General features: G+C 49.6%; 1 protein-coding gene across 2 annotated transcripts in view; it reads right to left on the bottom strand.

Moving 5' to 3' along the window:
- The window catches only part of Txnrd2 (thioredoxin reductase 2), a 54,316-nt gene that overhangs the window by 4,653 nt on the left and 28,688 nt on the right, over positions 1-20,975 (bottom strand). For both annotated transcript variants that reach the window (XM_028770557.1, XM_028770558.1), the window contains exons 11-15: positions 19,747-19,921; positions 6,705-6,841; positions 2,625-2,720; positions 1,983-2,075; positions 198-269 (exon numbers count right to left, since the gene is read on the bottom strand). In XM_028770557.1, the coding sequence (XP_028626390.1) occupies positions 198-269; positions 1,983-2,075; positions 2,625-2,720; positions 6,705-6,841; positions 19,747-19,921 (573 nt within the window). The remainder of the gene's footprint in view (positions 1-197; positions 270-1,982; positions 2,076-2,624; positions 2,721-6,704; positions 6,842-19,746; positions 19,922-20,975) is intronic.

The raw sequence follows: 20,975 nt of genomic DNA, 5'->3' as shown, positions 1-20,975 counted from the left end.
CCTTCCTTCCTTCCTTCCTTCCTTCCTTCCTTCCTTCCTTCCTTCCTTCCAGCTGATTTTGCAGGTACTCTGTCACATGGGGAAAGTGGCTAACATTAGCTGTTCTGCCCTGTGGATATCAGAACATTCCCCATGGTAACTAGCTTTATCGCTCTTAGTCTCAGTGTACCCCACTCCTGGGCCCTAAACACACTCACCTTTATGTAGCACTGTGATGCATCCCGATCTGCCACTGTGAACTCTAAGGGCTTATAATATGCATGGTAAACCTGAGGGACAAGATACCAGCACCTGAATCAGTGGCCATGCCTAAGACAGGTGTATAGTCTTAGATCCAACAGAAAAAGTTCTGAGAAGGCAGGATTCTAAGGGACCCAAGGGCACTTGTGTGACCCAAGGGTTATAGTACAAAATGTGGAAACATCTCACCTTGTTGTAGAGAGTGTGTCCTCCTATGTTCAGACAGCCTGTACCCACAGCTAGGAAATCTACAGATAGACCCTCTCCCACCCACATCTCAGACTCCCCATTGAATACAGGAGAGTAGGCATCAGGCTGCTGAAGTGCCACTAGCCATGATACAACATAGAGCCAGTGCTCTGAACCATGGTACTGGTTCTGGGCATCCTGAAGAAGTAGATATTGGGTAGATCCTGGCTTCCCCAAGTCCAGTGCAGACTGGGCAAGGAGACCTCAGCAAATTGCTGGTGTAAGAATGCCCATCTTACTCATGCGAGGAGAAATGGCTCTCAGATGGCTGCCTGGCCTTCCCAAGATACTCTGGTGCTGGCTTGGCCTGAGCTTCAGCTAAGAGGAGGGGCTGGGCAGGCTCCAGCCTTACTGGAGCTGTGGGACACAGGCTTTCAGCACCCATGAAGGGCTTGACAGTGTGTTCAGAGCTGCAGCCATATAAAAAATGAGCAAGGCCCCACATGTGCTACACAGCCATTATTAATTAATAGGGCTTCAGAGAATATTGTTCTAAGCAGACAGAACTGAAGAAAAAACAAACAAGAATGTTTGTCCATTTAACATCATGAAACATAAAACATTGTAAAATGCTATGAACACATGTCCCAGTGTACTTATGATGAATCTAACAAAAATAGCAAATAAAGTGCTGGGAAGGCAGGCCTGTCAGACCTGTCTCCATGATGGAGGGCCTGGGTACATGGAGCGGGCAAACTCTACAACCTAGTGACCTGGGCCTCACAGCTGCTGCAATAGGAAGATCAGCACCCGAGTCTTCTAGTTTCTACTATGCGGCAGCTTTCAAAGATTCCAGCCACCTCAGCCTGCTCTGAAGGTCCCCCAGGGGCCACAATCAGCCTGCTGCAGCAGACTCCCCAAATCATCCTGGCCCAGTGAAAATCCTTTAGCTTAGGATGAAGGTTCCAGTCAGAGCCATTGGGCCTGGAGGCACTAGAAGAGCTTGGGAAGAAGACAGAGTTTGGGCTTGGAGTCTGAGTGTCTTGGCTGTTGGCCTGTTGGAAACCTCAGGAGAGTCCCAGGAAGGTAGAGGTCCAGGTGGGTAGTAGTGGGCTAGCCTAGCCAAGAAGGTGGAGGAGCCATTCAGGTTAAGGGAGACTCCCTCCCCCCAAGAGTAAGGGAGAGCCGTACAGAGCAGCACCAGGACCTGAGACCTTCTGTTTCAAGCTCTCTGCATGCTGAAGTAGAATGGGCAGCAGATGTGTGAGGCTCTGGTGGTAATGCTAGGAACCTCAGCAGTGCTTCTAGTACATACAGCGTAGTTGAGGGCGGGGCACTGGAGGCTACCAGACTATAGGACCTCAAAGGAAGGCAGAAGTCAGAGACCCAGGTGGGCACCAGTGCAGCAGGGGACATTCAATGGGACCAGAGAAGCGAAGCTTGGCCACACTAAAGCTGCCAGAGGTTTCTGTTGTTTCTGGAGCTGTTCTCCAACACTCCTTTCCTGTGGGGGCCCCACACTATGAGGGGCTCTGTGGAGGACAGTCCCCTACCTCTACATGCTCCTGGCCATGGAGAGCCACAGCCTCCTCCTCAGACAGCCCGACACAGCCATACTCCAGTGGTGTAAAAACAGTTGTGGGAACCTGGAAAGTAAGTCTGGAATCACATATGCTTTTTGTGTATCGTCCCCGCATCCCCCCCTCCCAAATTGAAATTGTGTCTCCTGAGTGACACTTGAGCAGTAATCTGAGGCCAGGGACTCAGCCACACACAAGCACAGCAGGTGGCCATTCACTGTTCTGGGCTGGACCAGGAGCTAAACTACATACATCCCTTTTCTCTAGAAGAGGGAATGAGCTGCTGTGGATAGCTCAGACACAGGCTTTACTCTGAACCCATTACACTGATGGGTCTAATGGTAGAGCTCAAAAGAGACCCTACTCATAGTCCCCAGTGACTAGAGTATATATGGTATCATATGGCCCTAAGGACTGTACCCTCCTGCTCATGTACGTGCAGGTACTCACATTCACACACTCACATCTGTGTGCATATACACCCATGCACATACACCTGTGCATATGCATGCACGTATACATGTACATGCAGGCACATAGGTGCAAACACCCCTTACCCCAGAAGAACCAGCCAAGCCTTTCCTAGCTTGAATTGGGTCCTTGAAAGGAACTCACATTGCTGTAGTCCATTAAGGTTGAGGATTTGCCAAAGAGCCGCTGAGCCAGAAGCTTTCCTGCCTTGATAGCTGTGGGTGTCAGCTCAGGCCGCCCCTGAGGGAAGAGCACAACAGCATTCTACTGCAGGCAGCCTGTGCAGATATCACACCACTGCCCATCTCCCTCCTAGCAGGTGGCTCCCTGTTGAAGACTCACAACACCATGCCACAGGCTTTGAGGATGTGGACATGAGCTGCAAGGCTGTAGGCATTGCCACAAGCTGTGCCGATCTCAGAAGTCTCCAGCACGCAAGGCTGAATTTCCCACAGTGGCAATCTTGGCCCCGTGGATCTGCTTATCATCCCTTTCTCTAGAGGAAGGAATGAGCAGCTAGGCTTAGCTCTACTGCACTCACTTGCACAGGCTTTTCTCTGAATAAGCCACACTGATGATCTGAGTGCTTGTCCCATGACAGAGCTCAAAAGAGATCCTGCCCATGGTTCCCAGTGACTCAGGGTCTGGTTCATATGGCCGCAAGCGTGTCACGTGCTCCTGACACACAGCTTGACATGCATATCATACTCCATGACAAATCTCAAATCAGTGCCATTCCACAGGAGAGCACTTTGTCTCAAGGCGAACCTTGCCTCGGGTGTTCCTGCTTGCAGCTCAGACCCCCACTGCCAATCACCTCTGTAGCCGGAAATGCAGATGCTGTTTGGCATTCCAGAAATGAGTAGAGATCTACAGAGATAAACTACACTTGCAGCCAGTACATTCCATCGGGCCTGAGTAACCCAGGAAACATTCCCACTCAGCACATCTTACCCCACTAAACAATACCACTACTTCATCCTAGGCTCTCTATAGCTGCTGGTCTGACCTGAATGCAGGGGTATTGCTTTTCAAGACAGGGTTTCTCTGTGTAGCCCTGGCTGTCCTGGAACTCACTCTGTAGACCAGGCTGGCCTCAAACTCAGAAATCTGCCTGCCTCTGCCTCCCAAGTGCTGGGATTAAAGGTGTGCGCCACCATTGCCTGGCTGTGATCATCTTTTAAAGTATGTATTGAATTTTTAAAATAAAGACAGCTTTCCTATGCCTCATGCTGGTGGCAACCCAGCACTGTGTGCTAGACTGAGACACTCTCCATGTCTCTCTTCTGAGAGAATACAGGTGCTATCTCAGGGTACAGTGCTCACAAGATAGAGCTGAGGCCTAGAGTTGGAGACTACAACACCCAGATCGGCAGCAGGCAGAGACCGAGTAACCACAGTGCCCAGGTCCGTGGCCGGAGCCTCCATTACAGTGATGTAAAGGGACAGAGAGGTGGCTCTCTGGTTAAGAGCACTGGTTGCTCTTCTAGAAGACCTGGGTTTGAGCATCCACAGGACAGCTAAGAACTGTTTGTAACTTCAGTTCCAGGGCATCTGATGCCCTTTCTGGCTTCCACATGCACCAGGCACACATGAGGTACACAGATATGCATGCAGATGAAACATCCATACATTAAAAAAAAAAAAGCTTAGATGGTGAAATGACTAGGAAGGAGTGGGCTGGACAGAAAGCTCCATGGTATTTTTCATGCAGTCCCCCTGGGAACTGCTATCTCTGAGGCCTGGCATCCAGCAGCAGTGGGAGTCAGGCACCTCTCAGAGAGTCACATGATCCTGAACTTAAAACAGGGCCTGATGGTACCTTGTACAGCAACCACGGCTCATATCTGAGCATTTTCACAGTTGTGGGGGACCCCTCTGGCACACCAAAGAGTCCAAGAGATGACCCAGCAGGAGTTCTACTGGGACCTATTAGACTTAACCACTGGCTCCATCTCCCCAGATTCTGCTCTACATTCCCAAAGTGAGTTCCAAAGGGAACCAGGGCAGAGCAACCATCTTCATACTCTGAAAGGCATAGGTGCCAGGCACTCTTGCCTGGCCTGCTTTGCTTCCAACTAGAACCTTCAGTTACCCACCCCACAATCTCTCTATAACAATGGCAGTGAACAAACTCTGACCTGGAAGTAGTTCCCCAGCTTACGTCTCTTACCAGGACCCCCACCCCACCCCAATAGTGCATGTTTCTGTGGTGTAACTAGTGGTTCCTCATGGTAACTAGTGATGCTCAACCCTTAGAACACTAGAGGAAGAAACACACCAGGGCAGGTTAAACAGAGGACTCCCCCCACCAAAGCGGGGAAAACCTGTTAGAACTTAGACGTTGAGTTTATTTGGAAATGGGGTTTGTATATAACATACAGGGTTTACATGGGTCTTAAGTCTGATGAAGGACAATCTGTAGGAGACAAAGGAAGGCATAAAGCACCTGGAAGAGACTGTCAGTGATGATGGCACAGAGCTGGGGGTTCAAGGACCACCCAGGCCAGCATGGAGGAGGCAGGAGATAATGTCCTAGAAGGTACTGAGGAGGACACCCTGCCCACACTCAGATTTAACCGCAGGCATCTGAGAGTGAGTGCTCTATACTCCTGAGTTTGTGGTGGTATAAACCGCTTGTTATAGCAGCCAGGGACAGAAATATACTCTCAGAAGATATGGCAGGTCTCAGCACAAAAACAAGAGGGCCTGGGGACTCTGGGAGCATCCATCAGCATGTCTAAGCAGAGGACCCCTGAGTACCTTCCCTGTGTTGCATCAGGATGGGTCAGTACATGCTATTCCTGAGGCTCTAAGGATGCAGAGACCCAGGACTGATGAAGTAGGAGGGGCCTGTGAATGACAGGAGTGGTGGCTGGCTGTTTCTCAAACCAGGGCCTCAAGTGGTGTAGGAGGCCATGATCTCCATGGAAGAGAGGGATGCAGAGGAACACCAAGGAAGTGTCCATGCCATAGGTCCAATCAACAGGGATGGGGTCTAGAGCCCCAATACTTCCCTATACTGAGCCCCTCACCCAAGAAAGATCAGTAACAGCCTAGTCAGCAAGGGAACTGAAACAGACTCAGGATCAGAGGAGGAACCAAGGCAAGGACAAGGCCACATGGCCTGAACTAGGTCTGGCCTCCTTCTGTGGCCAGAAGACTTCTCCAAGGTCATGTCCAGCAACAGCTAACTCTGTTTTTTAAATTATTTATTTATACATATGTAAGTACACTGTAGCTGTCTTCAGACACCCCATAAGAGGGCATCTGATCCCGTTACAGATGGTTGTGAGCCACCATGTGGTTGCTGGGAATTGATCTCAGGACCTTTGGAAGAGCAGTCAGTGCTCTTAACCACTGAGCCATCTCTCCAGCCCAGTTAACTCTGTTTTAAGAATTATTTTGGGGGCTGGTGAGATGGCTCAGCAGTTAAGAGCACCGACTGCTCTTCTGGAGTTCCTGAGTTCAAATTCCAGCAACCACATGGTGGCTCACAACCATCTGTGATGAAATCTGATGCCCTCTTATGGGGTGTCTGAAGACAGCTACAGTGTACTTACATATAATAAATAAATAAACTTTAAAAAAAAAAGAATTATTTTGTGGGGGCTTAGCGGTACTGACTGCTTTTCCAGAGGTCCCGAGTTCAATTCCCAGCAACCACATGGTGGCTCACCTCCACCTGTACTGGGATCTGATGCCTCTTCTGGCATGCAGGTATACATGCTGATAGAATGTTAATATAAGAAAAATAAATAAATAAGTCTTTTAAAACTTATTTTGTGTATGGGTATTTGCCTGCATGCATGCCTGTGTGCCCCACATATGTGTTTGGTACCCAAAGAGGCAAGAGGGTATCAAATACCCTGGAACTGAAGTTACAGATGGTTATGGACTGCCACATGGGTTCAAGGGATCCCGGTCCCCTGGGAGAGCAGCCAGTGGTCTTACCTGCTCAGCCATCTCTGCAGCTTCCACTTTTAAACTGTCCCACCCTGAGCCTTGCAGAAAGGCAAAGCATCAGAAGGAGGAGACGTTGGTGCTCAGACCTTCCCAGGATGTACCTGACTCGTCCCTAGAGTTGGGATCCTGTGCTTGGTGCTCTGGGATCAGAAAGACACATGTCTTTCCTGTGGACAGCAGAGCTTACAGTACGTTCATCTCAAGGCACAGCTGAAACAGGTGAGGGCACAGAAATGCGAGTGGTTGACCAGAGCGTACCTCAGCAACATCTCCAATAGCATAGATATGGGGGACAGAGGTGGCCTCCTGAGCATCCACAATAATCTTCTGAGTCTCAGGGTTCATATCAATGCCAGCCTTCTCCAGATTCAAATGTCTGGTTTCTGGAACTCGCCCTTAAGGGAAGAGAAAATTGAAAGATTTGGGTTAGCAGTTTTGACATGGATTAGTTTTATTTAAAATATTTCAACCAGATGTAGACACACACACACACACACACACACACACACACACACACACACACACGAAATCCTAGCTCTTGGAAGGCTAAAGCAGGAAGATAACAAGTTCAAGGCCAGCCTGGGCTAAACATACCATCTATCTAAAAATACAAACAAACAAACAAAACAACCAGGGCTGGGGGACATGGTGGCACACGCCTTTCATCCCGGCACTGGGAAGGCAGAAGCAGGTGGAGCTTTGAGTTCGAGGCCAGCCTGGTCTACAGAGTGAGGCCCAGAACAGCCAGAGCTACACAGAGAAACCCTGTTTCCCAAGTAAGAGTGAGGATATAGGTCAGCAGCAGACCAAGCATACAAAAGGTTCTAGTTTAAGTCCCTGTACAATGAATAGATGAGTCCATCAATAAACTAACAAACATTTCTCAGAGCTGGCTTCTATGGCTGGCTTGGAATCCTAGCTACTTTGAGAGGCTGAGGCAGGATGATTGATTGTTTGAACACAGGAGTATAAAGCTGACCTAGACAACAGGGGAAGACTGTCCCCAAAAGCGGAAAAAAATCCTCAGAATAGTCACTGAGAAACTGACAGGTCTGACTGCAGAGGGGCAGGGTGTTAGCTCCGTCACTGAGGGAACTACAACAGCCTCTGGCTCACATAGGGCATGTCTGTCAGCACTCTTTGTAATTATGACAACGACTAACTATCTAGTTTACCCACAGAGCCCTGCACCAATCAGTACCCTTTAGAGTCTGTGGGCACCATCCACTGAGGATGGTGTCCCTCTTGGGTGATGATTTCTGAACCATGGGTAAGAATCAGATGCCTGATGATACAACTATAGCCTGATATTAGTTGTGGGGGCCAGACTCTAGAACTTTCCATGTGCCTCCCAGAACCAGTATCAGTGGTTTCCAAATCAGGAGAAACCAGGCCTCTGTTGGTGGTGAAATGGCGTTGCAGGCATTTGTCTGTCTGTCTTTACTGTGTTGTCCTCACACCAAGCCTGATTTGCTTGAGTCCATGACACTAGAACCACTGCCCCTTCCTGGGCCTCTTCTAAGGGACACGTAATAACTTACTGGACAGACTTGGGTAGAATAAGACTTCAGAGCTGTATCTCTAGGCCATGCTCAGGGGACAGTATGCAGGGTCACACAGGCCTAGGTGGCAGGGCCTATAGTGGCCTCCAACATCCAATAGGCCCCAACCAACCTCAGCCGCATGTCTTCTCACTGTTTGCCCCTTGTCTACTTTCACAGGCTCACCTTTCCACAGTGATCCCCTGTTTCATTCCTTTGTTTGCTGGTCTTGTTTTGTCTGTTGCAGTGCTGGATGAACCCAGGGCCTCACACATGGTGGGCAAGCTTCATCCACTACCCCTACTCTTCTGATTTAATGAGACTAGGCTACATTATTTTACGTCGAACACTGCAGAAGAAGGCTGCTCCTGTAGCCAAGGGTGAGACAACCTGGGCTGTACAGGTGACCCAAGAAAGAGACCTTCATGAAGATACAAAGGCCGCCACTGTGGGGAGGCACTGAGGACCTGGCGGCTAGCATGCATACCGGTACCTTCTCTGACCTCCTCAGTGCCAGGTCCTGAACAACTTAACTTCCTCACTCCTCTCAAGGGCTACTTAAATGTGACAGTACCCCCTGGCTCCTTTCTGCTTTCCTTCCACAGAGCTGCCAGTACAGCTTATTCCCTGGGTCACTGGTCTTTCTGTGCAGAAAGACCTGTCTTTCTTCTGTATCTCTGTGTTCCCATTTGTAAAAGGGACCACCATGGTCCCCAGGCAAGTCCCTGAAGGCTATGTGCTTGAATTTCACCACAAGCATCCATGATGTTGATGACAAGGGAAGCTCCTGATGCTAACTGAGAGGGCTTGAGCAGGGCACACAAGTGTCCCCTTGTGAAGACAGGGTACACACACACGCACACACACACACACACACACGTTTGCTAAGTAATCAATGAGAAGATTAAAAGGGGTGACCTACACAGAGGGGAGAGGTCAGTCTAGTGAAACATGGCTAACACCACAGTATTCAGATAGATGAGACAGGCCAGTCTAGCCTGCAGGTAGATTCTAGGCCAGCCAAGGTTACATTGCAAGACTCTGTCTCAAAAAGGCAAAACAAACAAACAAAAAAGAAGACAGTGGGACAGAGGTGAAAATACTTGTCTAAATACATCCTTTGACACTTTTTGTTTGTTTGTTTGGCATATACTTAGTTTATATATTCAAAAGAGACACTAACACAGGGAAAATTTCTAGAAACCACAAACAATTTTAAATAAATGAAGCGACAGGCTGTGAGAGCAGACGACAGGATCGTGACAGTTCTCTTGAATCCTCAGGACAGTTCAAGAGCCCCTTCCCAAACCACGAATCCACGTCCACACACACCCTTCCTGTCCTGTGTGCTCCAGGCCCGTCTCTAGGTGACCCCCGAGACTGACTGGGAATCTGTGTTAGCTAACAAGCTGATATGCTGTCACTCAGGAACAAGAAGGCACAGTGTGTATGTGCTCAATTGGCAGAGTGAGTGACTGTCTAGAACGTATGAAGCACGTTCCCAGCACCGGGATGCGGGAGGTGGAAGCAAGAGAACCAGAAGGTCAAGGTTATCCTTGGCTATACAAAATGTTTGATTCATCCTGGGCTACATGAGACTCTGTCTCAAAAACAGCAATGAACAAACTGTGGCAGAACACCTGCCTCACACATACAAGGTTTAGTGGCCAGCACTAATAAAAACATATGTACCCTCAGTGAGTCCAGAGTTGTGGAAACCCTCAGATGCACAGGTCAATGGTTCTGAAGAAACAGGAGATGCTCATGTTCCATGTTACATGGATATCTATGCACCATTCCAAGAGGACTGTTAACATCCTGTGATGTCAAATATGTACAGGAAAGTCATGGTTTCTTCTCGTCCAACATACGTAGTTTTGACCACAAAAAAAAAAAAAAAAAAAAAAAAGTCTTGAAGCACAAAGAGCCTTGGGGTGGCCCTGGTTCCAGCCTGGGCTATCAAGGCCTCCCAACCACTGAGAGAGCCAGGCTCCATCGAGCTGCAAGGACACAGAAAATCATGATAAAAGAGTCCACTAGAAAGACAGCATGTCTCAAAGGAAAGACACCACTGTCTGGGGTGACCCCAGGGAGGTGGCTGTCCTATCTGTATAAATTGTGGTATCTGGGTCTATACAGGCCCCATGTGAGCTAACTGGCTGGTACTTCCTCACATGGTTCTTTACTGGAAGGGCACTCTTACACTTCCCCAAATGCCCAGGACTCTTGTGAAGTATTTGCTCCTTCCTGTCTACCCTGCAAGCATTGTCCAGACAGACTCCAAGTGTCACCTCCCACTAACAGATTATCTGCACAGACAGACTAGGGCCTGTGTCTCCAGAATTCACCAGGATAGCCTGCAGCATGTGCAGTACAAGGAGCATGCTGACTGGAGCCAACAGTGAGAACAAGCAAATTCATGCCCTGCCCAGACCCTCAAAGTAGACTTGCAACCCCCTCACCAGGAGCCAGTAATGGTGTGAATAAGTAAGGCTGGCAGCCAGGTCTCCAAAGCACAGGTCTCAGCTTGCCCTCTCCTGCACACCCCTGTAGCTGTCCAGCACGCCGTTCACAGCTGAAAGCAAACGAGTTTTCAGACAGTGTGTGAACCGCAACATGCTCACCCACAGCTTCAGCTTTTGGGTACAAAGCCCAGGACAGGGAAGGGACAGGCTTGTTTCTCTTGGTGTCAGTGTATCTGTCCCCTCATGCTCCACACAATTTTGGGCCTTCAGGGAGGATAGCAGGTGAGCTTCATCATAGCTCAGCTGACAGGGGAGGTGCCCTTTGGCTTGAGTTCAGATAACTGTGGCCCCTGAGCAGGTATATGTCCCCCAGAGCCAGACTGCTTATGCCTCTCAGGAGCTCAAGACAATTCCCCACTGACAGAGGTGATCTGGCATCAAAGGCATAGTTCCCACAATTCTTGGTATCTGGGATGAGCTAGACTTCAGTCTGCAATGTCCAGGAAGTGGGTGGCGCCCACCTAAACATCTGGCAGATGAATCTTTAAGTCTCCAGCTGTTATGCTGGATGGGGAAGTCAAAACACAGAGACTCAGCTAAGCCTGGCTGCTGTAGTTGGCTTGGGCCTGGCTCCAGCCTCTTGGCACTACTCAGCCACAGGAACTGGGTGTGGGCAGGCAGGCACCATGGGGATCAGCCTAGACTCAGGCAGTGGGAGGCCACATCAGAGGAAGGAGCTGGGCCTATGGGTAGGGCTGGAGCACACAGGAGGAGGTAAAGGCTCAGTAGCTTAGGGGCCTGTGGTTCAATCCTCGGGTCTCTTCTCTAGCTTCTGGGTTCAGCCTGCTGCATTCACTGCCTCCTGGTAATCATGCTGGAGCTGCAGTGGCCAAGGGAAAAACTGGAAGGCTGCTCTTGATGCTGGCCAACTAAGTTCATGATCTCTCCTACACACACACCCCATCTGATCCTGTGAGGCCAAGAGCATCTCTTTGTGTTCCTTGTGGTAACTATGGTAACTACCGCTCTTGCAGATGCCAAGAGAGCCCTGTACCAAGGTCCTTATGGAAATAAAACTACAATTAAATGATGCTTAGTGACAGAAATACAGTCTAATAAATGTGTCACTGAGTTGTTTGTCATAGTGTGAAGAGCAAGTATTCTTACACAAACCTAGATGCTCTAGACTACCTCACAGGAAGACCTGTGTGGTACATGTGAGGCCTTTTGCTCCTAGGCTACAATTGCATACAACACCCACTACCTGAATGCTACAGGCAACTGTATCACAGCAGGTCTGTGCCTCTAAACAGGTTTATTTCCATACACATTGCCACTGCATTACAACAGCCTTGGTGCCACTGTGTCAGAGGAATTTTTTAGCACTGAAATAATCTTCTGAGAAGGCTGGGTGAAATACACCATATACACATCTGAAAGTAGTACCAGGGGAGAAAGGTAGGGGAGGAACTAAGTGCCCATCATGGTCTATTGCAAAGCCGAGATTTCTTAGGACATGTTGTGTATACACATTTGGGAAGTACACAGGCATGTAAGCCAAATCTGCAGTGTGAGGAACAGTCTGGCTGGATGGATAGAGGAGAAACTCAGTGTGGCAAAGAGCTTGGCTAATGTGTGGCAAGCGGTTTGTTACTGCTTCTGGAATGGATGGTAGAAGAAGGGAGGGAAGGACCAAGAGAGGTAGCCACAGCCACACTGAGAAAGCTGTTGTCAGCATGGTGTGAGCGCCGAGGCCAGAGAAGCCATCCCTCACGAGGCATCCTATATTGTGGAGCTGTTCAGTGAGTTTGAGACAAACTCTGACCACAGGGAACAGGCTAGGCTCTGTGGCCTAGGACCTAGCCTCACAGTTCACTAAAGCTCTGCTCACTCCCTTGTGATCAGAGCTGAGTCCAATCTCCCTGCTGGCACTGAGGGCCCACCAGAGTTGTAGGTGCCTCCTCAGCTTAGGTCTGGAACCCAAGGAAAGTAGAAAACAGGTGCAGGTGACAACCCAGTGGCCATCCACCTAAGCAGTTGGCTCCAGGTGCTCTAGACCCAGTGACATGCTCATAAAATGAGAAGCAAGGTGCAGGCCAACGTGCTGGGCGGTGTCCTCATAAGCAGGAAACCTGTCCTCAGGCGATGCTGAACGGTGGCGGGCTGTCTCTGCACTCTGCTCGGTGCCACTCCAGACCCTGCTGTACCCACGGCCTCAGCTCTAGAGTACGTGTGCTGGTGGCAACATACTCTCAAACATTTGTTGGCTTGCTGTGCTCTACTGCCTGGCTCCACCAGGAAGGAGACCTGGCCCATCCCATGCCAAGTGCCATTGGTTAGTTGTTCAGTGCTGACACTCGGGGAAGGGAAGCTAGCCGGAGGATGGGGCTTCCTGGCTTATGGCAAGCGCTTGTCCATTTGCTTTGTTTTTAACACTCTGGTGCTGTTTTAATTTGTACTTCTCTGAGTAATAAAACTGTTTTCTGCCTCCTATTTGTTAATAGCATTTCTTCTGCTAACTGCCAATCCTCCCTGCCTTTGCCTATTTGTTGCCTTTCTTGCCTTTAAGAGCTTCACATGTAATCAATACATGATGCTCTGCCACTCCTTCTACAAGGAGAGTGCTCAAATGTAGATTTCTTCCTCTGAGTAAATGTAGACCTAGGCCCCAGGTTATCTGCTCCAGGAGCACTGTGCTGCAAGCTCGGGCTGACTCTTCTACAACAGCCTCCCCAATACACACACACACACACACACCCTTCCTTAATAGTTGACCTTACCCTAAGGAGTGGCTAGAGAGGGCTGCGGGCCAAATGCCTAAGTCAGCCAGCCCTCAGTCTTTACCACCGACTGCGGGGATAAAGGCTGTGCAGGTGGAAGGCCACGGCCCCCTGCGCCTCTCTGATCCATGCTAGTTAAATGAGCATGCCCTCCAATTTCACGCCTGCCTACAGCACATGTTCCCACCAGGGAAGGGCAATCCGTGAAATGAGGTGAGATTTAAGTGCCAGCAGGAAGAGGGAGGGTGAGTGAGGGGCTGTGGTCCAGATTGATATGACCACACCAGGTGGCACAGAGAGGTATACACTGTGACCTTGACACAGTCTGAGGGCCACAAATGTATGTGTGGCGAGCCTAGGCAACAGTCCCATGTGGCCCTGGTGGTACTCAAAAGTGTTGAGCCTGGCCTATTGCCTGCCTTATCCATTGAGGCTGTGTGGGGTTTTTTGTTTTTTTGGTTTTTGGAGACAGGGTTTCTCTGTGTAGTCCTGGCTGTCCTGGAACTTACTCTGTAGACCAGGCTGGCCTCGAACTCAGAAATCCACCTGCCTCTGCCTCCCAAGTGCTGGGATTAAAGCCGTGTGCCACCACTGCCCAGGAAGGCTGTGTGTTTTTAACTTGATCTTTCTCCTTATGTGTGTCCATGGTTTCTTCTGTAGCAAGGGCTTCATAGAAACCACACGTGTCTCCAACTCACTGTGTAGCTGAGGATCATCTTGAACTGATCTTCCTGCCTGCCTTCCCAGTGCTGGGATTACAGGTATGTGCCTGTTTATACCAGTTTATATGAAGCGGAGGCCTGAATCCAGGGGTTTATGCTTGATAGTCAAGCATTTCACCAAGTAAGTTATATCCCTAGCCTTTGACTCTTTTTTGGAGGGGGTGATATGTTGGGTAAGATCTTACTCTGTAGCCCAGGCTGGCCCCAAACGCTCATCTAGCTCATGTTCTCCTTCGACTTCCATCTTTCTGCCTCAAAGTGCAGAGTTTACAGGTGAGAGTCACCAGGCCAGCCCCCTTATTTGTTTAATCATTTACTTAGTTCTGGGGGAGAAGTAACCCACTTACTCACTGAAGCCCCTCCAGCATGTTAAATGTCTACTCCTGAACCCCTCTCTCTTTTCTTTTCTTTATCTTCCTCTTTTTCTATCATAGCCCTGACTCAATACAGCTCAGGCACACCTACAGCTGCGAGGGCCCCACTACAATGGGAGACTCCAGGTTAGGCTGTACGCATGCTCTGGCCATCTTCAGGCACCTAGTCCTGGGGACCAAGACACCCCTCAAAACTCCCAGGCAGCCTAAAGCTGTCCCTTCCCTTTTGCTGAGCTTGGATCATTCCTGGTGATCAACGTCCAGCCTTGAGCTTGGTTCTGTTTATTCTCCTGCCCCTTCTCCTGGTGCCTGGCACTCAGCACTGGGGAGGGCTTGTGTAGCTCTCATATGGGTGTGCAATCTGCATATAGACAAATAGTTAGTCCTGGGTAGGAAGGAGAGCCAGACCACATAGCTCACCCTGGGCTGATGTAGGCCCCCAAGCACTGGGTGTCCCTACACAACTTCCCTGGCCCTGCCTCCCTGGTTGTGAGCTAGGTGCACAAGTGTGGGTGACCTATATAACCACGTGGAGTCAGGTGGATGCTGGAAGTCTGGCTCCAATACCTAATAGTCAGGACTGTCTGGGTGTCCTCACACGATTTCTGGGACTCAGATGTGGAGTTTATTCATGAAGATTATGATGATGTCAAAGACAAGATGCTAGGTTATCTAAGAGGAAACCCGAAGACGAAGAAATTGCTTAGTGGCCTGGAGTGAGAATGGGGTAAGCTCTTGCCCAGGTGTCACCTGCCACTCCACCACTGTAGGCAGGTTCCACAGAAAGGAACACTGATGTCTCCAGCTCTTATGATAACAGGGACTATGTAAGTTCCACAGGCTGGGAAGGAATCCTGTGACCCAGGAATGGGTGTGCCACAGCCTTGTCATCTATCCTGGGCAGGGACAGAAAACTGTCTGGATATGCTCTGGCAGCCTAGAGGCACAGGTCAGTCTTAGTTCCTTTCCCAAGGCCGTTCCCCAGAGGCTCCACATGCCTCCCTTAAAACCAAATCGGCCTCAGGAAGGCATCTGTTGGGGCTTGGGGGCTGTCCCAGGCCAGCTTCCCAGACAGCACCAATTCAGGCCACAACTGGTTAACTCCAGGCTAGGCAACGCAGATCCCGCCTGCCTGGACTGTGCAGGCTGACTGTCTTCACTCAGCGCTGTAATCGGCACATCTGCAGACAGGAAATCCTCCTCGCTGAGGTTCCCAGTCTATTATCTGAGACACCTGGTGTGGGCGGGTGATTCAGAGACAAACAATGAGGGGCCCCAGCACAGCAATTAACTGCTTTAACTGCTAATGTGTTTAATCCACCACTGCAGATCAAGGCTGTGTGGAGGAAAAGGCTGCCTGGTCCTCTTGGCTTCCAGAGTGCAGCACTGCTTTGCTGCAACCTCACATTCTCACCAACTACACTGGCCTGGTCAGGGGTGAGGAGCTGAGGCCTTCTGCCCATGGACATCATGTGAGGCTGGAAGGGTATCCATAGCTTTTATTAAACGTATGGCTACCTCAAAGTTCAGCTTGTTGGGACAGTATCAGCTGCTTGCTTGGATGGAAAGCACAATCCACAGAGATGTCTGAGGTACCAGCTGTGCAGTACCTCCACCCCACCCTGTTTTATTTGAACCTCCTAGAGTGCATCATCTTACAGTAAGCAGAAATAAAGCTTCGTTAGAGGCTTATCAGTACAAGCAGCAAAAAACATTCCCAGTTGTTCAAGTGGGAAGTGGCTCCTGAATGTTTACAAAACCTGGCTCAGATGGGGGTGGTGAAGTCAGCACATGCCCAAGCGCCAGCCCCACCACCCAGAAGGCGTGCCAGAAACCGCTGCCGCCACTGCCACAGCCCTGGGGAAGAAGGGTCAGAGGCCAAGGACTTAGAAAAGCTTCTACCCACAGCATCAATCACCCCTGCAGCCTGTCTGGGGATACTCTTTTTGAATACACAAAAAGTAGAACAGATTCCCTGTAGTGGGGGTGAGAGGGGTGGAGGAGGCTCTGCCTGATGGGAACCCCCCTGGAAGCCAGAGGACTCAGGCTTTGCAAAGGCACAGACCCTACTCCATGAGCCACGGCTGTCCAATAGCATCTGACCACAGGGTCCAACAAGACAAGAGTAGGCATAGTGAATCACTCTGGTGAGTCCAGGACTTTGGAGACTAAAGCAGGAAGACTGCAAGTTTGGGGCTAGCTTGGCTACACTGTGAGTTCAAATCAGCCTGGACTATATGTAGAGAGGCCCTATCTCAAAAACCAAATCAAACAAGCAAAAATAAGACAGGGTTGTGTGTGCCCTCAGAGGTACAGAGAACCTTGGGGTGGAGCAAAAAGAAAGCTGTCTCCTCACTGCTTAGAAAGGTCTGACAGAGCCAGGCGTGGTGGTGCATTGGTGTGAACACTTTTAATCCCAACACTCAGGAGGCATAGGCAGGAGGATCTCTGTGAGCTCCAGGTCAGCCAGGGCTACACAGAAAAACCCTATCTCAAAAAAACAAAACAAAAAAAGCCACAAAACAGAGATTTAAGATAAACCAGACATTTTAAAGTCTAAGATGTCACCTAATCTTCTGCACTGTTCATATTATTTAAAAATTAATTCTCACAGTGTGACTATGAACATTGTCTTTGGTTTAGGAGATGCTAGGGTACTCATACACACTCACACCCTCTCTTGTGTCTTGGTATGACCCATTGGTCCATCTCCTCTGGCTTCAACCTCATTTTCTTTTTCCATTTTTCAAGACAGGGTTTTTCCGTGTAGCCCTGGCAGTCCTGTAACTCAGCCTACAGACCAGGCTGACCTCAAACTCACACAGATGTGCCTGGCTCTGTCTTCCTAGTACACCACTGCTTCCTGACTCTCATTCTGATTGCTAAGCATTTGAACAACTCAGGAAAAAGTTTATCCAGAAGCATATTGCTCTGTGATACGGCCCTGTTGCTTAGGAAGCCCCAGCCTGGGGCCTATTGTGCCCTAAACAATCCCTCTAGCACACTGGAGACCACCTGCCTCATTGAGATGAAGCCAAAAGAGGCATCTGAGGGTGACCTGGTTCTGAGCCCTGGCTCACGTCAGGCAGACCCCAGATACTCTAGGACAAAGCGGTGAGATCATTTTCTTTTCTTTTCTTTTTTTTGTTTTTTTGTTTTTTTGGAAGGCAGCTATGCTCACCACTATACCACCAACACAGCACCTTTTTGTTTGTTTGTTTGTTTTTGTTTTTGTTTTTTTCGAGACAGGGTCTCTCTGTGTAGCCTTGGCTGTCCTGGAACTCACTCTGTAGACCAGGCTGGACTCGAACTCTCGAACTCAGAGATCCGCCTGCCTCTGCCTCCCGAGCGCTGGGATTAAAGGCGTGCGCCACCACTGCCTCCCGAGCGCTGGGATTAAAGGTGTGCACCACCACCGCCTGGCAAAATCATTTTCTATTGCTCCAGGCATTCCCCGTGTTGTGTGCAAGTTCACAAGGAAGCTAGGAAAACGAGAAGCCCAAACTAGAACATGCTCACAGCGAGGCAGGTAGGGATGTTCACGTGTGCTTTGCGAATGTTCCCCTCACCAATGGGAACCCCATTCACCATGGCCACAGCGCCTTGGCCTCCCAGCATGCCTGTAACAGGAATGCATCTCTGTTCTTCCCATCGATCTCTGGTTGAGCCTCCACAACCTTCATCACTAGACCCAGGCCCCAGAGGCACTCCCCTGGATACCCCTTCCTTCTCCCTAGTGGGGTCCATCTAGGGAGGCCATAGATCTAGCAAAGACAGCGACAGCTAAGTATACATCCACACCTGCTAGGCCTTTACCCCATGAAAAACTGGGCCTACCATTCATGGAAAGGAGAAGGATAAGAGCAGGGCTATGTAGTGACAGCCAAGGCACATGTGCTGGTATAAAGCCCTGGGCCTGGGACATGCTAGGCAAGCCCCTGTTAAAGAACCACATCCTGTGGCCTGTATCAGAACAGCTAGCCTGTGGACACTTGTGTTCACTGCAATATCGCTGACAATAACCAAAAGGTGAAAGCAGCCTGCATGTCCATCAGCAGCTGGATGGATAAACAGAACTGTCCAGCCTTGAAGAGGAAGGAAATTATGACACATGCTAGCACATGGATGAACCTTGAGGACATTATGATAAGTGACTCAGGCCAGAAACAAAAAGATAAATGCTGTATGAGTCCACTTATGAGCTCCTGGAGTCATCAAATTAAGACAGAACAGAGCGGTGGGCCTGGGCAGGAGGAAGCTCCTACGGTAAGTAAGAGACTTCAGAGTGGGGCAATGCTCTGCAAACAGATGGCGGCAACTGCACAGTAGTGTGAATGCCCTTAACACCTCTGGGCTAGATACCAAGTAAGTAAAATAGAACGTTCTATGTTATGCATGACCACAATTTCTAAAACTTAAAAATGTTACTGTGTATTCCTATGAAAACACGTGTGTGTAGTTTGCACGTGTGTGTATAGGTATGCATGCATGTGTGTGTGCAGATATGTATGTATGTGTACAGGTATGCGTGTGTGTGTGTGTGTGTGTGTGTGTGCATACCAGTGTGAAGGCCAGATGTCCATCTCAGGTGCTGCCCCTCACAGGCTGTCCACCTTGTTCTTTGAGGCATAATTGGAGCTCACTGAATAGAAGAGGCTGCCTAGCCAGCAAGCCTCAGGGATCCACCTGCTTCTGCTTCCCCAGCTCTGGAATTACGAGTAGGTTCCACCAAATGCAGCTTTTTAGTTTGGGTTCTAGGGAGCAAATTCATGCTTAAGCAGGAAGCACTTTACCAACCAATAGTCTTTGCACCTCTCTACATATTATTTTTATGAGAAAAACAGCTGGCTTAAATCAGACGTGGTGGTGCACACCTATAATCCCAGTCCTTGGGAAGTAGAGACAGGAAGATCAGGAGTTCAAGTTCACCCTTGAGTACACATGGAGTGTAAGGTTATCTTGGGCTACATAAGGCACTGCCTCAAAGTGAAGGAACAAAAAAACTAGCTTGAATTTACAATGTTAATAAAGCAAACATCTAATTCATTAAAAATAAATTTATCAAGGTTTAAGCCCTAGAAGGAATCTCTAGGTTTTATACTGAAGCCTTATAAACAGCCTGTGAAGGGTTGTGGAAGGCCTCGAATACCTTTGCTAAATGATGGCACCAACAAATCTCTTTTATGATTTGAATTTCCAGAATATCATATGGCAATGGGAGAAAAAAGAGGACAGTATGTCTCTGACAGCCAGATGTGGACAGTGTGTCAATTAGCTTCCACAGTGGCATGTAAGGCATGGCAGTGGCCAACCTGCTTAGGAGCCAGCATAATGGAGGACCCAGGAGGTGAAGGGAAGGAAGGCAAAGACCCCTCTCCCAAGGAAATATGGTGTCTGTGTAGCTCGACGCACCCTTACCTATGGCCCACAGGACAGTGTCAAATGTGCCTGTGTCTTCCTTGCCAGAAGCATGATCTTCCCAAGTGACCTGTAGCTGGTTAGTTGGGAGTTTTTTGATGAGGGAGGGGACACAGCCTTTCAGGAACCGGGTGCCATGAGACTCCATATGCTCTGTGACCAAAGATGACATTTGCTGCAAAGCACAGAGAGACACCATGAGGGTTAGGTCACTACTAGCAACAGGTACCTAGAGGCCTCAACCTCCGCTTTGTTCTCAATGCCTTGGTAGGGCTCCAAAAGGGTTCTTCCCAGAGAAGAAGGCAGGCAGGGTGCCCACCGCCCTCACCTCTGGGTCCCCTCGCCACGTCAGAGGAGCTCTCAGCTTCCTCCTTGTTCCCAGGCTCAGACCCTAATAGCACTGTGAAGATGTATTTGGCCTTCAGCCTCCTCTCTGGGCCATGGGACCCAGATCCCATGGGCTCATGCTTCACTTCATCTAGCTGGCTTTCCACTCCCCACCCAGTACCCACTGACTGTCACCAACACCTGCTCACTGACATCGAGAAGCTGAGGGTAGGGGACTTTCAGAAGACTCTGACTCCCAAGAAATGCAGAGACAGCAGTGCAGGCCCAGACTTGGGGTTGGCAAAAGTGTTGCAACCACCTCTTTGCCCAGAGGCCCCAGGTCTCCCCAGCCTAGCTTCAGCTGAGGCCAGTCCCCAGGCCAACAGCAGAGACTAGACACAGCTTCTTGAAGGGCATAACAATCACCATTTAAATTCTGTGACATCTACCTCGCAAGGTGGCTCGTACTGGACTACATGTAGGAGGAGCCCTTTATATCAGGGATTACATCTCAATTTGTCCAAACAAAGGACCTGGCTCATTAGCTGCCTAGCTCTCTACATGCCAGTAGATGCCGGATGGGCTCAGCCATGCAGGTCTCTGAGGAGAACTACAGGGCTGTTCAGATCCCAGTGGGTCTGTCAGCACATGGCCTGAGACTGCACCCCTCCTCTCTGTAGGCCCCTTTACGTCTACACCTTGTTGGCTGCCAACATATCCCCTGGCAGCAGGACACGCGTGACTCTCCAGATGTTGTATCCCTGTAGAGGGGCTGGGTATGTACACCCTCAGCTGTGGTGGTACACCCTCAGCTATGGTGGTACACCCTCAGCTATGGTGGTACACCCTCAGCTGTGGTGGTACACCCTCAGCTGTGGTGGTACACCCTCAGCTATGGTGGT

This window comes from Grammomys surdaster, unplaced genomic scaffold, assembly GCF_004785775.1.
Source record: "Grammomys surdaster isolate TR1022 unplaced genomic scaffold, NIH_TR_1.0 202, whole genome shotgun sequence".
Classification (NCBI taxonomy): domain Eukaryota; kingdom Metazoa; phylum Chordata; class Mammalia; order Rodentia; family Muridae; genus Grammomys; species Grammomys surdaster.
This window is presented reverse-complemented; position numbering and strand designations above follow the sequence as displayed.